Source organism: Egretta garzetta, unplaced genomic scaffold (assembly GCF_000687185.1).
Source record: "Egretta garzetta isolate BGI_Z169 unplaced genomic scaffold, ASM68718v1 scaffold9, whole genome shotgun sequence".
Classification (NCBI taxonomy): domain Eukaryota; kingdom Metazoa; phylum Chordata; class Aves; order Pelecaniformes; family Ardeidae; genus Egretta; species Egretta garzetta.
Window position 1 is genome coordinate 3,261,093 of NW_009260763.1, and position 15,769 is coordinate 3,276,861.

General features: G+C 42.2%; 1 protein-coding gene across 2 annotated transcripts in view; it reads left to right on the forward strand.

Moving 5' to 3' along the window:
- Positions 1-12,759, forward strand: part of FILIP1 (filamin A interacting protein 1) — a 54,370-nt gene extending 41,611 nt beyond the window's left edge. Inside the window, exons 4-5 of one of the 2 annotated variants that reach the window (XM_035901489.1) lie at positions 2,977-5,782; positions 12,553-12,759. In XM_035901489.1, coding sequence (XP_035757382.1) covers positions 2,977-5,782; positions 12,553-12,759 — 3,013 coding nt within the window. The remainder of the gene's footprint in view (positions 1-2,976; positions 5,783-12,552) is intronic. The other variant, XM_035901490.1, reaches the window with a different exon arrangement.
- The last annotated feature ends 3,010 nt before the right edge of the window (positions 12,760-15,769 follow it).

Consider the following 15,769-nt stretch of genomic DNA (forward strand, 5'->3'; position numbering starts at 1 on the left):
AGATGACAGAAAAGCAAGAGCAAGCTTAAACTCAGCTTTATTTTAGAAGTAACACTAAAAAGGTATATATTTTGGTTATTGCTTTGGCAACTGCACAGATTTGGATGCTGCTTTCCCATCCATCCCTCACAGAACCAGATTTTAGAAGCAGTTTCCCTGGACAGGGAAAACAGAAGTATTGTCAAGTATCTTCTGTGAAAGTTCACTTGTCAAATCTTACACAGTCTAGTTTCACTGAGTAAAAGCTGAAGCAGGATAAAATGCTGCACGGTGCTTCCTGCCTTGTTCAACACACATGTTAGCAAATTCACCTGGTGGTATCAACAGTTACAGTGCTTTATTTTTGCTATTCCCAGAGGGGTCAGGCCAATTATTCCTCACTGCTAACTCTCCTGCTAGGTAGAGGAAGGCAGTGACAGTGTTAATGTGCTTTCTTCTCCTGCTGCTCTGTCTCATCCCTGGCATTCTTTGTCTTAGTTGAACAGGTATTTGTTTGGTTTTTCAGCGAGGAGCTTTCTTAGCAGTATTCCCCAGTAGACTTTCAGTTAATGGTGGGGCCAGTGAATTGTTTTGCACTCTGCTTAGCAGCCTGGCTGACGTGTACCGTGTTTAGCAACTGCTGGGTGAAAATCACAGGTGCCCTTTATGAACAGCCTAGGAATTAAAATTCATAAGAAGTCTTCTGATCAGATCTAGATAGGCTGTCAAGTGCCAAGACTGTTAAAAAGAAAACAAAATGCTGTCTTCTGTTTTTTGAATTTGTAGGGGTAACCTTAAAATTTTCCTGTGGGATGAGGGCAGCTGGAATCATTCTCTGTTTTTAAGATCTCATATTCCTGTATGTGCGTTCATGACTTTGGGAGATGGGTTGTTTAGAGCACAACCAGGTTAGGGCACACTGTTCTGTCACGGCAAATAATATTTTGTGGAAGGACACATACTGTTTCGTTAAAAATGTAGCCTGGGGGAGATGAGGGAGAGTTCTTGGCAGAAACTTTTGCATAAAGCATTGTGATAGAGCAGCCAGGGAATATACTGCATGCTAATAAAGTTCCTTCTTCAGTGTGAAAAGTGCATGCTTTGTGAGTGGCAGCTGGTCTTTTTTTACCTTTTGACATTCTAACTTGACCCATAATGAGGCATCCACCAGCATGCCTTTTCAGTCCTTTCCAAAGAGCTGCCAAAACTAAAGAGATTTTTTTGAGAATAATCTGTGACCCAGCAAGGTTGGCTGTAAGGTTTGTTTGTTTTTCTCTCTCCTGCTGGTTCCTTCTATTCTTTTACTCCCACATCCTATCCGACTCTTGTTTTCAAATGTATTCTTCAGCCTTCTCCTTCCCTACCTACTGCATCCTGTGTTCTGCTTTCTGACTTCCTTCTTTTTTCTTATAGCTTTTCTTTCCAGTTCCTGTTCGTTCAGGTCCCTGAGGAACGAGGAGTGAAACATTAACAGTTGCCAGAGGACCAAGTTAATATGGTTGTTGTTATGAGTTTAGAGTTCAGGTGAGGGCTCTGGGAGACATCCTTTGTGTATGACATTGTGCCCCAGAGCTCTCTGCACCGCTTCATTGCTGGGGCAGCAGAGAGGGATGTATATCTGTGCTTTACCCGCTACCATCTACAGTCCAGCATTTAAGATAACCATACTGACAGAAGTCCATCTTTGCTAAGATACGGATGTTGCAGTTATTGGAAGTTAGTTAACAGGTGGTACGTTGCTCTGCTATTACCACTTCACTGCGTGTCTCAGTTACAAACAAGTTGAAAAGCTTCAGACATAGGGTAAGCAAAGCAAGTGGATTTGAATCATCTCACGTGTCTTGATGGGGGATATGGGAGTTGCAGGTACTTTGGAAGTGGTTTGAAAACAGGTCATTTCACGGTAAATTCAGCATGCATACCGGTGTCTTCTTTTCTAAGTCGTACTGCTCTTTCACAATAAGGCTCTTACATTGTAGGAGATGATATATCCCTGTGCTATCTGTACCTCTTTGTCAGTTGAGGATCACCATCCTCCTAAATCTGTGCTTATAGTATGTGCAGGCACTTCCTGTGCTGATGTCAGTGTACCCTGAATATAAATCACAGATATAAAATACTTACATTACTAATAATTTATCCATTGAAACATTGCATGGGTAAGGCTGGAAAATGTAGGTCTTTATTATCTTTGTGAGGATACACCTAATTTGTGTATCGCACTAGTTTTTATGTTGTCTGAAAACACAGCTTTACAGACTATATAAAGAAGAGCATTTTCCAGGTGAGGTAAGCTGTAGCCAAAGGTTTGACTGGTCTGACCCTTGCAGTCCACAAAATCTACTATTGTAAATGGAAATGCGCCTGGAAGAGGAAACTTTTTAACGTAATAGTCACTGTGCTGGCAAATTTATCTTCCTGCTAATTTCTTATGCCTGTGATGCCCAGATGGTTATCAGTTGTATGCTAATGTAATCTTCTGTCCTGCTGGTTTATTTATAATGAGGATTGACCCATTTGTGTATGGCTGCATAGAGCAATTAGTTTTCATTTTCAATCTTATTTTACACATTTTTATGTATGCACAACATAATGAGGAATCCACCTTATAAATGGTATAAATGGTTGGTGAGTAGATATACCTGTCCTGTTGGGATATTATATAGTTTACCAACATCATCCTAACAGAGAAATAAATGTAAAGGAATCAAAACCTGATGTATTTGTTATCTACACATGTATAAAATTTCACTGCTTTTCAGATTTCTAGATGATTTTATGTAATTTTAAGTTAGCTTTTGTAACTGAAAATATTTGGTTTGGGAATATAACGGTAGTAGGTAGTTATTTCTTGAAAGACTACCTAGATTATTAATGAAAAAAATTGATAAAATTAAGGTGATTTAAAAAGTAGAGATACACACACACACACACACACACATATATATATATTAGTTTAATTCATCTCTTCTAATTTCTAACTATCTCTTGTTTCAGGTTGAAGAAACTTCTTGAGCAGGAGAAGATCTATCAAGCCCGGAAGGAGAAAGAACATACAAAGCGACTCAATAAACTAAGAGAAGAACTAGTCAAGCTCAAATCATTTGCACTCATGCTGGTGGATGAAAGACAAATGCATATTGAACAACTTAGTCAACAAAGCCAGAAAATACAGGACTTAAACCAAAAACTAAAGGAAGAAGAAGAAAAGCTTAAAATTATTAGTGCAAAAACAAAAGAAGATGGACAAAAACTGATGAAGTTAGAGGCAGAACTTGAACGCAAAACATCATCGTTTTCTCAAGAACATGAGGAGATGACTGCTAAACTGGCTAATCAAGAGTCACATAATAGGCAGCTAAGGCTTAAGCTAGTGGGGTTGACTCGCAGAATAGAGGAGCTAGAAGAAACTAACAAAAATCTTCAAAAAGCTGAGGAGGAACTTCAAGAACTAAGAGATAAAATAGCGAAAGGGGAATGTGGGAACTCTAGCTTAATGGCAGAAGTGGAAAATCTCCGCAAGCGTGTGCTTGAAATGGAGGGGAAAGATGAAGAAATCACAAAAACTGAATCCCAGTGTAAAGAGCTGAAAAATAAACTGCAAGAGGAAGAGCACCATAGCAAAGAGTTGAAACTTGAAGTGGAAAAATTGCAGAAAAGAATGTCAGAACTAGAGAAGCTGGAAGAGGCTTTCAGTAAAAGTAAGTCTGAATGCACCCAGCTACACTTAAACTTGGAGAAAGAAAAGAATTTGACTAAGGATTTGATAAATGAGTTGGAAGTGGTGAAGACTCGAGTGAAAGACCTTGAGGCATCAGAAAGCAAGTTGGAAAAGGCTGAAATAAGCTTAAAAGATGACCTTACAAAGCTGAAGTCATTTACTGTAATGTTGGTTGATGAACGAAAAAATATGATGGAAAAAATAAAACAGGAGGAAAAAAAGGTTGAGGGTCTAAACAAGAATTTTAAAGTTGAACAAGGGAAAGTTATGGATGTAACAGAGAAACTGATAGAAGAAAGTAAGAAATTTTTGAAACTGAAATCTGAAATGGAGGAAAAAGTGTCTAGTTTGACAAAGGAAAGGGATGAGTTAATTGGCAAACTGAGAAGCGAAGAAGAAAAATCCTCTGAACTAAGCTGTAGAGTTGATTTGTTGAAGAAAAGAATTGATGGTATGGAGGAAGTAGAAAGAGAAATTACAAGAGGTCGAAGCAGGAAAGGACCAGAGCATGGTTGTCATGAGGACAACAAGATTAAAGAACTTACTGTTGAAATTGAAAGACTGAAAAAACGTCTCAAACAATTGGAAGTGGTTGAAGGAGATTTGATGAAGACAGAAGATGAATATGACCAGCTAGAGCAGAAATTTAGGACTGAGCAGGATAAAGCTAACTCTCTTTCTCAACAGCTGGAGGAGATGAAACTCCAGATTGCCAAAACCAAAGCAATAGAGAAAGGTGAAGCAGTGAGCCAGGAGGCAGAGCTGAGGCACAGGTTTCGTCTGGAAGAGGCCAAAAGCAGAGATTTGAAAGCAGAAGTTCAAGCTCTTAAGGAAAAAATCCATGAGCTGATGAACAAAGAAGACCAGCTTTCTCAGCTCCAAGTCGATTATTCAGTTCTGCAGCAAAGGTTTATGGAAGAAGAAAACAAAAACAAGAGCATGGGGCAGGAAGTTCTGAACCTAACAAGAGAGCTGGAGCTTTCAAAGCGTTACAGCCGTGCTCTGAGGCCCAGCATAAATGGACGAAGAATGGTTGATGTTCCCGTGACGTCCACCGGTGTGCAAACGGATGCTGTAAGTAGTGAAGCAGCCGAAGAAGAAACTCCAGCAGTGTTTATAAGGAAGTCCTTCCAGGAGGAGAATCACATCATGAGCAATCTGCGACAGGTAGGTCTGAAAAAACCCATGGAGCGTTCTTCAGTGCTCGAGAGATATCCTCCTGCAGCGAATGAACTTGCCATGAGGAAATCTTGGATACCATGGATGAGAAAGAGGGAAACTGGGGCTCAGGCAACTCCTGATAAAGGAGCCCGAACCCACAGTAGTCCAGCGCATCCTGGGGAGGTTGTCCTTTCACCAAAGCAGGGGCAACCTCTTCATATTCGTGTGACACCAGACCATGAGAACAGCACAGCTACTTTGGAGATAACCAGTCCAACCTCAGAGGAATTTTTTTCAAGTACCACTGTCATTCCTACTTTGGGAAATCAGAAGCCACGAATAACCATCATTCCCTCTCCAAATGTTATGCCCCAAAAAGGGAAAGGCGGTGAAAGTGCCATGGGCACAGATCGTTCTATGTCTCCAGTCACTATAACAACATTCTCCAGGGAAAAGTCCCCAGAGGGAGGAAGAGCACCCTTTGCCGACAGACCTGCATCACCGATTCAGATTATGACAGTATCAACATCTGCAGCACCGGCAGAGATCTCTGTCTCTCCGCAATCACAAGACATGACCATGGGAAGGGCTGTCTTTAAAGTAACACCAGAAAAACAAACCGTCCCAACTCCAATCCGCAAGTACAATGCCAACGCCAACATTATTACGACAGAAGACAACAAAATCCACATCCACTTAGGTTCCCAGTTTAAACGCTCTCCCAGTGCTGTGCCTGATGGTGTGAGTCCAGTGATAACAGTCAGACCGGTGAACATAGCAGCAGAGAAGGAAGTTGTGACCGGTACTGTCCTTCGATCACCCCGGAACAACCTGTCCTCACGACCTGCAGCAAGCAAGGTGACAAGTACTATCACTATAACGCCTGTTACAACGTCTTCCACCCGAGGAACACAGTCAGTGGTAAGCAGCGTAGTCTCATGATGTAGTCTTCATGGTAAGGAGAAGGGCAGCCATAGTTTGGGTTTGAGATACCAGCAGGGAAAATGGGTGGGGTGAGGAGAAACTCTTGACTTCCCTACATTTGTTCCAGAGACGAGCTTAACTAAACATCAGAATTTGCCTGATTCATATATTTTTGCACCAGCATTGGACTCCCCCAAAGGAGTAACTTTCACAGGATGTTCCTTCAAAGTTCCTTTAAAGTTATTTTCATAACGGCAATCCTGTAAAATTGCAAGTGAGAGACAGAGAGGGACAAAGAATGGATGGAGATGACAGAGGAGAAAACTATTTTTATTTTTGCTGTGTGCAATTTCTGAGTTCTGAAAATACTCATAACATTTTTTGGCCCAGCTGGTGTGTCTTCAGAGTCTGATCATGCATGCTGGCATTTCTTTGGTATAATCCCATTATAGTTATAATTCAGTTAATATCTGCTATAACACTGAACTCCAGAGGAATAAATGACCAGACAAGGTATCATTGCTTATAGTTCCAAGCCTCTTTCAGCCAGTGAATAGTAAAGCTCTTTCTGTTCCACTGAAATCCTCAGCTTCTCTAAGTGCTGTATTACAACAGTGCTCCTTCTAACTTACGTTTTTGCTGCTTTCTCTCTGTGCTTCAGTGGTGGTACCCTGGCTTCTTTTTCGTGCCATCAGTCTTTCATCTCCGTCTTTAAACATATTGGACAATATTTATTGATAGTCCTCCCCCCAGGTTTATTATTGGACATGGTTTTGCATTGCTTTAGTTGGAAATAGCCTGGGAAAGAAGAATTCAACCAAAATAGAAAACCAGTGGTACTGTATTAGCCCAAAAGCTTACTTAGCTAGACAGAGCCTGCAGCAGATGCTTAGAGGAAGATTATTTTAAGTGGGTAAACATACAGTAATGTTTTCCTCAGCGTCTGTTCCCAGTTTTTGGCAATAGGTGGGTATTTCTTTCTGAACCAGAGCCTGTAGCCACATCTTTGTGTTTAATAGACCGTGGCGGAGTTTTCTTCTATTTATTCTTCTAATTGCTTTTTGAACTCATTTATACTGTTGTTTCCACAACATCAGGGGGCAGTGAATTCAGTCGTGGGCTCTGGGAAAAATGCTCTTTTGTTTGATACCTTTTATGCAATACCTTCATTGGTTACAGCCTCTTTCTTGTATCTTGACAAATACTGAATAGTCATCCCCTGTTCATTTGTCTGTGCCACTCAGGAGTCTGCAGACCCCTACAACACGCCTCTTCAGCCATCTCTTTCCAAGCTGAAGTCTCAAAGTCTATTTAAGATACACTTCCACACTTTTGGAGGGAGGCTGCCATTCCCATTTAAGCCCCCTGACTTAAGAAAACTTGCACTCATCATGCAGACCTATTTGGGATCGTACGTGCGTGCTCTCTCTCCCCCCACATATATAATGTACTACTGTAGATACTTTACAGTGTTTTCCTACATACTAGAGGCAACTGTTCATCTTTTAAAAAGTCTTGAATTAATTAATTTACAAACTCCTTTGTCTCTCAGAAGCTTGGAAAACTTTTTTTAAGAGTTCCTCATTCTTTTTTTACTAGATGTCTGTCTCTACTGTGATGATGCACTGAACCGTGGCAGACAAAATTGTTTTGTTTTGTTTTTATCTGACTAAAAAGTGTCTTCTTTCTTCACGTCATTCTCCCTGATTTGGAATGTAAGGAAAACAGTTCAACCATAAGATTTACTTTATCTTATGCTTTCCTTTGTTTTTAAGATCCCTAGTCAGATGAACTTCTAACAAGCCCAAATGTGCCTTTTCCTCCCTAACCCCCTGAAAAAAAAAGTTGTGTATTCACCATCTGTTTTGCAAATGACTACAAACACATTTCAATACCCATAGTCAGAAAAAACAAGTTGTAATCATTTACTCAGTAACCCTAGAAGAAACCAACACTGATACAATTTTGTGTGTTTAAGTTCATAAAATCAAAGAAGGCAAACTGCTACAAAACTGCTTTCTTAGCTCACTGTTTTTAATATTTTTCTTAGCTCTCTTCATACAAGATGTTCTGTACAATGTACTAATGCAGTGTCAAACTACAAAGGGGAAAGATAAAGTTCCTAGCTCTGATTTGTTGCTATAACAAATTTGCAGTTACTGTTTTCATATTTGAAAACATTTAGCTCTTCTTCCAGTTTGAATTTACAGAGTTATCTTCAGTAGTGAGGGTGAAGTTAATTTTAAGGTGCACACACAGTACTTTTAAAGGTTCAGCCGGAGTTGTGGTGTCTCCCTTCATGTCAGTCCAAAACCAGAGACTGTGGATTCATGATGGATCATCATGATTTTTGAATCCCATGAATTAAGGGGTGTTATGGCTGTGTTGATTTACACTGACACTCTAGAGTAGCTAGAGATTTATATTCCCCTGATCCATGCCCTATTCTGAGTCTGCAACAGTTTTGATTTAGATAAAATGAGACCCTGATCCAAAGAAAGACACAGGCACCTGAAGGAGAAGTTGAGAAGTTTTTGAGCACTTAATCCAAACCATCAATGAAAAAGTGGACACAGTCACTGACTGGCACCTGATTTTGCTGGACCCAAATGTTTTGGAGGCACTTTGTGTTCTGCCTGCTGCGCGAGCCCAGGGCTGGCCAGCTGAGCAGCTGGCCTCGCCACACCAGTGCTGCCACCCAGCTTTGTCCAGTCCAACAGGGGTCTCCACGGCAGGAGCTCTGGTGCATCCTGGATCCTAGAGCTGATGTGATGGAGACTGTTAGACCAACTGGGCTGAATTCAGCATTTAACACAGAACCATTGCTGCATTGATTAAAAAAAAAGAACCAAACCCTAAGCTGGTAACTGCCTTTTATGTGATAGCCTATGGATTTGGCTAATTACCATAGAAGTGGAAAAACTGGGTTTTGGTCCTCCTTAGCTTGCTTAGAGTCAAACCCACTCCCAGGAAAATACTTGTACTACCCTAGCAGACCTAGCAGATAATTTTTTTTATTACAGATGGACCACAGCATATCCAAAAATTCAAGACTATGAGACTGGAGGATGTGCAGACCAAAATGAGCCTGAAACTGTAGCCTGGTTGTTAGTCTTGCCTTAAGCACATTAGCCCAAGTCCCTGTTCCCAGGACAGTTCATATAGTTTACGTTAAAACCCCACAGAATAAAAACAAAAATTCTTTGGGAAAAAACCATCTGTGGTGCCTATATCACGGGTTTTTTTTTATTTAGGCCTTACATTGGGCTGTGGGATGGCTGGTGAATTTGGATTTCCTTTGGCTACCAGGATGGGTGTCAGTCCTATAATCCAGCTGTTTACACTGCCAGGGTACTGAGTGAATCCAGCGATGTGCCAATCGGCAGGAAGCAGAGGGAATCCTGGCTGCAGCAGAGCCAGCATCATGGCACGGCACCAACCATGCAGAGCGTCCTGTGACCGTGGCAGCAAGGCACAGCTGAAACGCTGTTGGGTGCCAGAGATAACTGGGCACATGTTAAAGCAGCTATAAGGCTACTACTTGCATTTGGGCAGCATTTAGTTTAAGATCGGCACCTAAATTTAGCTCTTTGTAGGTGTCCCGTGTATGGTCAAAGCTTCTGTTAGAGTGACTAAAGATCCAGGGGTCAGCTCACTTGCCGGTATGGAGATGCATGGTGCTATCTGCATGCCCTGTGGCAGCTGAGACACCTCCGTGAGGCTGGTAGGTGTAACACAGACCTGCGCCTTCCTGCAGTGGGAGCTGATGGGATACCTCAGATGGCACAACATGCCTCAGTGGGGGCATCTGAGTCAGTCCCTTATCATCAGCCCCCTTGTCAGCATGAGCCCTGTATGCTGGCTCCGTGGGGACTGGAGGGTGGTTCAGCTGAGATGCTGCTAGCTTCAGTGTGAGCTGAATTGCCCACTGGCCCCCACTGACTGTATTGACAAGTCTGACTGTATCTCAAGTCCCACCCTTTCACGATTCAATTGCCTAAAGGTACTTCTTTAGTTTTAAGTGCTGTCAAGTAGCCTTCCAGCTGCTTTATCAGAGGCTGCAGGTCTCCTTGGGTCCTCTCTCTTATCTACCAGGCCTGTGCAGATGGCTTGAGTAGTCCAGGGCATCTCAAATTGCACTAGATACCTGTGTCAGCCACTCCAGGGCAAGCTGGTCCCTGATCTGACTGAACCAGAGCTGAAAAAGCACCTTTGTTATGAAAATATTCCAAAAGTAAATGTGTGCATGAAAGCACTCTTTTTGTGTGTCAATGAAATGCACTAAGCAGGATCTGTTGTAAACCACTAATACATGCTAAATGTCCTGTACGCTCAGATTGCTTTTCTTCCTTTAATGGGACTGTCCAACCTTACTGCAACCTCAGTGTCTGCAGTGAGTGCTGATTATCGACCTAAGCAGCTTAGCGGCTGCATGTATTTATCTCACGCTCGGTAATGTATTTATTAACCTTGCTCTGGCCCCCTGTGCTGTGCCAGCACCACGTACTGTCCATTCAGAGCCAGCCAGCGTCGCTCTGCGTCCCACGGGGATGCCTCTCGGGCTCTCCATGCCAGCTGCGTGAGCGTTGGTTTCTGGTTGGAGCCGCCTTCCTCTATCAGCCAGAAGACAGCAGCCTACAGACAAACAGGGCTGGAAGGAATTGCTTAGAGCTTGGTTCTTGAAAGAAATTACCTAGAGACAGACAGCCGTGTGGGTTCTCTGCCACAGATGCTACAGACGTGTACCAGAGAGTGTCCTCTGCTTGCTTACCCCGCCGCTATGGCCAAAGGGGATTGCTTGCTGAAGAGCCACCTTTGCGCTGTTTCACTTAGCAAACACAAACCGCTTTTGCAGCTGTGTGTGAAGCCGGCGTTAGCTTCCATATGATCAACATGTTAGTATGCTGTAAGGAAGGCAACTAAGAAATTTAAAGCAAGTTGAGTTCTTTTCAAAGTGCTTTTGACTGATTTAGGCTTGAAATGAGTAACTTGAAAGCACCCAAATCCTTAGTTAATAATTTACATGTGAATAAAGCTGAAGAAATGCCTGAGATTCCAGCTACTTCATTTGATTGCCTCATGTTTACACACTGTGGAGCTCTTTCAGGGACTACAAGATGTTTGTCATTTGGGTTCCCTGGGATGTTGACATATTTTGCAAGGCTGATGGAATGCATTTGCATGTTTTGCCCTGCAGAATTGTATGGCCCTAACTTGTTTTGACATCTACATGTGAGTTCCATATTAGCCTTTAGACTGCTATTGTAAATGTTGCTTTTAGTTATTGAAAATGGCTTCCTTCCTGCCAGGCAGACAGCATTCAAGTTTTCCAATTGTGATTTTTTTTTGTGTACACATGGGGTTTTGAACTGTTCTTAGAAGATTGAGGAATGGTTTCCCTTTGAATACTCAGGATGCAGACAGAAGGCTGTGATGCCACTGTCTGGAAATCCTTTGAGAGAGAAAAATGCTCCTTCGTGGAGCGTGTTTTAAGAGCATTTTTAAGTAAATGTGCAAATACATTGCAGTCGGCGCTATCCCATCATCCAATCTATTTCAGCAGTTTAGTTTTATTTTGCTTACATGTCGTAAGTTACAGAATTTAGTCATTTAGCAGATGGTTCTAGCTAGGATTCCAGTACCTTATGAAAAGTGGTCTCTTTTGTGAGGTCAAAGACTTTGTCCATTATCTGAACAGAAAAAAGTCACAAATGAAATTCAGCTGAGACACTGAAGTTGTCACTGTTAACATTTGTGTCTGTACTGCAGAAGACAGAACACATTTTCCTTTCAGAATTGTCATGGTTCTAAGTATTTTCATTAGCTCACCTTCCATAAGGGGTAGCTTCCAGTTTTGACCTTGGAGAGTATGTGCAACGTTATCTGGCTGGTGGAGACAGAAAATACCAGTTGGCCCTTTTGAATCTTTTTGTCCTATCCAAGTGCTTCTTGTGCATTTATACAGTGGGATTCAGTTGCCTAAATGTATGTACTGATTGATTGCCATTTTCAAAGATACAGGATAGCTGGCTTGGCCTCCAGCTGGTGCTCCAGCAGGGCACAGGTCCCTGGTAGGCATCGTGTTGGGTCTGCCAGCCCCATGCTTGGGTCCTTAACTGGATTCCATCCAGAAGAAAAAAAAAATTAAAATTTCTCTAGGCCATGTGTGTTTTTTTTTTATTCTGAAGTCCTCAGACGTGAGGGTAAGTGTGTGTGGCAGGTTGGCAGAGGTAGTAAAATGACCATGTCCACACTGCCTTGAGGTATCCTTGGAAATCTGGGCTGCCTGCTTCACCCTCACTGGCATTCATCACATTGTGGCTAGGGATTGGAGGGGGATGAGCCCTCTCCCACATCCCCCACATGGCTATACTGTTTTGAGTGCGAGTCGCTGTGCAAGATGCTAATATTGTACCTGTTTGACAGCTAAGCCAGGGGGTTGGTAGCCTATAAGGTTGTCCTGCGCTGTGTTGTGCTGTGGAATCGGAGTTTTGTGGGAATTCCCGTCCTCATGACATCTTGATCCAAAACACCAGACCTCAGCTCTGGGAAACTCGTTTGATCCTGATTTTGTACCCTTGGGTGTACTCCAGTGTTATATGCTATGGCCAGGTTCCAAATGTGAGCGTTAATTTGCTAATAGGCGAAATTTAGGATGTTGCTTGAGAGGTAAATGAAGAACCATTGAAAAGTATAAGATGAACGTATATGAGAAGAAAAAGTCCTCTGTTCATGCAACTACTTTCTGTCTTCTCTCTCTTTTGCAGACAGGACAGGATGGGTCATCCCCGAGACCTACACCCACCCGCATTCCTGTGTCAAAAGGTATGAAAGCAGGAAAGCCAGTAGTGGCAGCCCCAGGAGCAGGAAATGTGACAAAATTCGAGCCTCGTGCCGAGACTCAGTCTATGAAAATAGAACTGAAGAAATCTTCAGCCAGCAGCTCTGCCTCCCTGGGCGGGGGTCAGGGCTGATGGTGGTGGCTCAGGGGGTATGTTCTGCAGGTTTTACTGCTACCATGGAAGTCAGCCCCCTGTCTGTGTAGTTTCTCACGTTTGCTTCTACTAATGGAGTCCTGCAGCTGTCACTTACAACAAACTAATAAGTGTGTGCACTGACTACTTAAGTAACAAGATCCTTTTGTTTTCTTACTGAAGTTAAAAAAAAGAAAAAAAAAAGCTATCAAAAAGGCAGTTGTACGCCAGGAAGATTTTCAGCCTAGGAAGTGAGAATGGGGCAACTGCACTAGGCTATTAATGTAGCCCAGGATTTCTTAATGATGGACTCGGTCACTTTTTAATAGATCAAAGGTTTTTCCACCTTAACGGATCACTTTCCACCTTTGCTACTGCATGGGGCACTTTCCTTCCTGCCTGCGATCACATTATTGAGATGCCGTGTTGCCTAGGGAAGCACTGCCAGGAGCCAGAGCGCTTGAGGTCCTGTTTTTAATGAAAGCTGGTGCCTCAGGTGTGGGAGGGAATGGAAGAGAGAAAGGATGGGCAGTGCGTGATCAACCTTCTCTCTAGGAGTCTCCCATCCAAACTGGTGTTTCTCAGTGGTGAGCTGCTTTCTCAAGGCGGTTACAAAATTCAAGGGGGTAGGGAGGTTGCACAGTGTTCGGCAGCAGCAGTGCTAAGCAGCAACTTATTTCTTCCATGGGGGGTTATCACTTGTAGACAGTGCTTGCAGCCAGGTCCCTGACTTACCCACACTGGGTTACTGCCCGCTCAGGGGTCAGATGAAGGCAAGTGAGCCAAAAGGTGTTCAGTCTTTAGAAAAAGCTTGAGAAACATTGATCTGGCTAAAATCAATACAGTCCATTTGTGCCTGCTCCAAAGACCGCTAAAGGCTATGAAGCAAGTCACTCCATTGACTTCGCTAGGCTTTCAGTTTTCCTGGTTGGATGAACTTGTGCTATATTTAAACCTTAGTTGCCAAGCATCCTTGTGTCTTTTGGGGGGAAGTCAGCACAAACTGCTGGTGGCAGAAATTGCTGTCTAAAGGCACAGCTCAGGTACAGACAGTGGAAGAGATAGGGTTTGGTATGGAAGTTACTCTCAATTATCAGTTGTTTGAAGTATTTTGCGTTAAATACAGACCGCCTCATAAGACCATGGCGATTCATCATTTTTCCTTCCCTCTCTGTGATTTCCTCATTTATATGTTTGCATTTTTAAGCATGTTTTAAGGAATTGTTCTAGCATGGAAATGGTGTGGATGCTGATAATTGTTATGATTGTTTATTTAATAACAGTAAAGTTATTAAAGGGGCATTTCCATTAAGTGATCAATTTCTACAGAAGAAAGTCACAATCAAAAGAAATGGAGCCCGAGCAGACTGATAAATGATGGTTTTAAAGCTCATATAATACCTCAACCACCACAGCAAGCTGTAAAGGACCCAGTGGTTAGGAATAGCTTTCAGAAGGCAAGGCAGGAAGACCACAAATAAATAATAAATACAATTCACAGAAAAAAAAATGCACCAGTGGGTGAAATATTAAATGGCTTCCTGTCTGGGAGAAGAGATTTGATGGAAGGCTCTGCCACAGAAGGTCAGCAAAATTATATTCAGTCCAAGCAATGTTTAGTCATCAGTCTGCACTTTGCATTGCTCTCCAGTTTAAGATCCAGCTGTGGCCATTATCCCAGTGTAAAGCTGGCATTTCATTATACACATGAAGGATGTTTTGTCTGTGGCATAAAAGCTGCTGCCACATCAGTAAAGAAGCAGGTTTCAATTTTTACATGTGTAGCACCTGCAATACCTGTTAATTTTAAGGTTCTGGTTCCTATGACATCTGAAAATCAGGTTTGTACCAGTAGCATTTTTCATAACACTCAATTCCCAGTATTTCAGATAAAACTTGGAAACTGAAATTAGCAAGCAATGTGTTACTACGGCAGAAATACATCAGATCCTCTCAACTAACTGTTGTCACTTAAAAGCCTCAATTTGTCAATAAATTGTTGCTGAGATCTTACTGTTCTTATTGTAACATAGACTTTTTAGCAGATGTTTGAAGAAAACACATTATTAAGAGCTGTTTGCTGGATATTCACTCTAAATACTGGCACTGAAGCAAGTCTTCAGGTCGAAACAGTCATTTAAATAATACTGCAAACATGAGCCCCGAGCTAATGTGGCTTGATACAGTGATGAACTACAGCTGCCTTAAGCCTTCCTTTTCAGATCCTTTTTTCAAAGAAATTTAGTTCGTTAGTTAACTGTTGCTGTACCCAAGGCAATATTCCATGTGTGCCTGTGGTTGAAAAATGTGTTTGTTTTGCTTGAGATCTAAGAAACTAATTCACCTGAAGAAACAAGCCAGCCTTACAGTGTCTGAAATCCAGGACACAGAGATTAGCACAACTGAACCAGAACTGTGGGTACAAGCTGGGGATTACTCTTGTCGAGTCAGTTGGATTTCATGAGATGGACTTGAGAAATTCCAGACAGGTCAGACCGAGGATGCTGTTATTTTTCCCAGGGGCAGCACAACAGAAGGGAACTTTTGCTCTGCAGCAGAAGCCCACAGAGTTGGAATTAGGCAACTGGCTTAACCCTTAGGTAAAAATAGGTATTTAGTTGTACTCATCATTTTTAACATTGGTTTTAATTGACCTGAGATTCTTGTTTCTTAAAGGTGGAAGAAGGGTAAGCTGAAGAAAAAAGAAAGCCTATAGTTCAGAAGTCTTAAAAGTTGAAGAGTAACTTATTATATTGGAATTTCCTCTAAATCTGAAGACAGTTATGTTTAGTGACTACAGTAAGTTTCTCCATTCAGTAGGACAGCTCCAGAAGACAGTTTAGACAACAAAATCTAAAGACAGCGCCTAAGCCCCAGAGGCATCCTGAAGATCTTCCTGAAGCTCTTCCACTGCCCTTGCCTAGTCAGCGTTTCAGTTGTGGCTTAATTAGCACCGCAGCCTCTGAACCTAATCGAGATCCATAATCTATGTGTTCTTGTATTTCCTCTA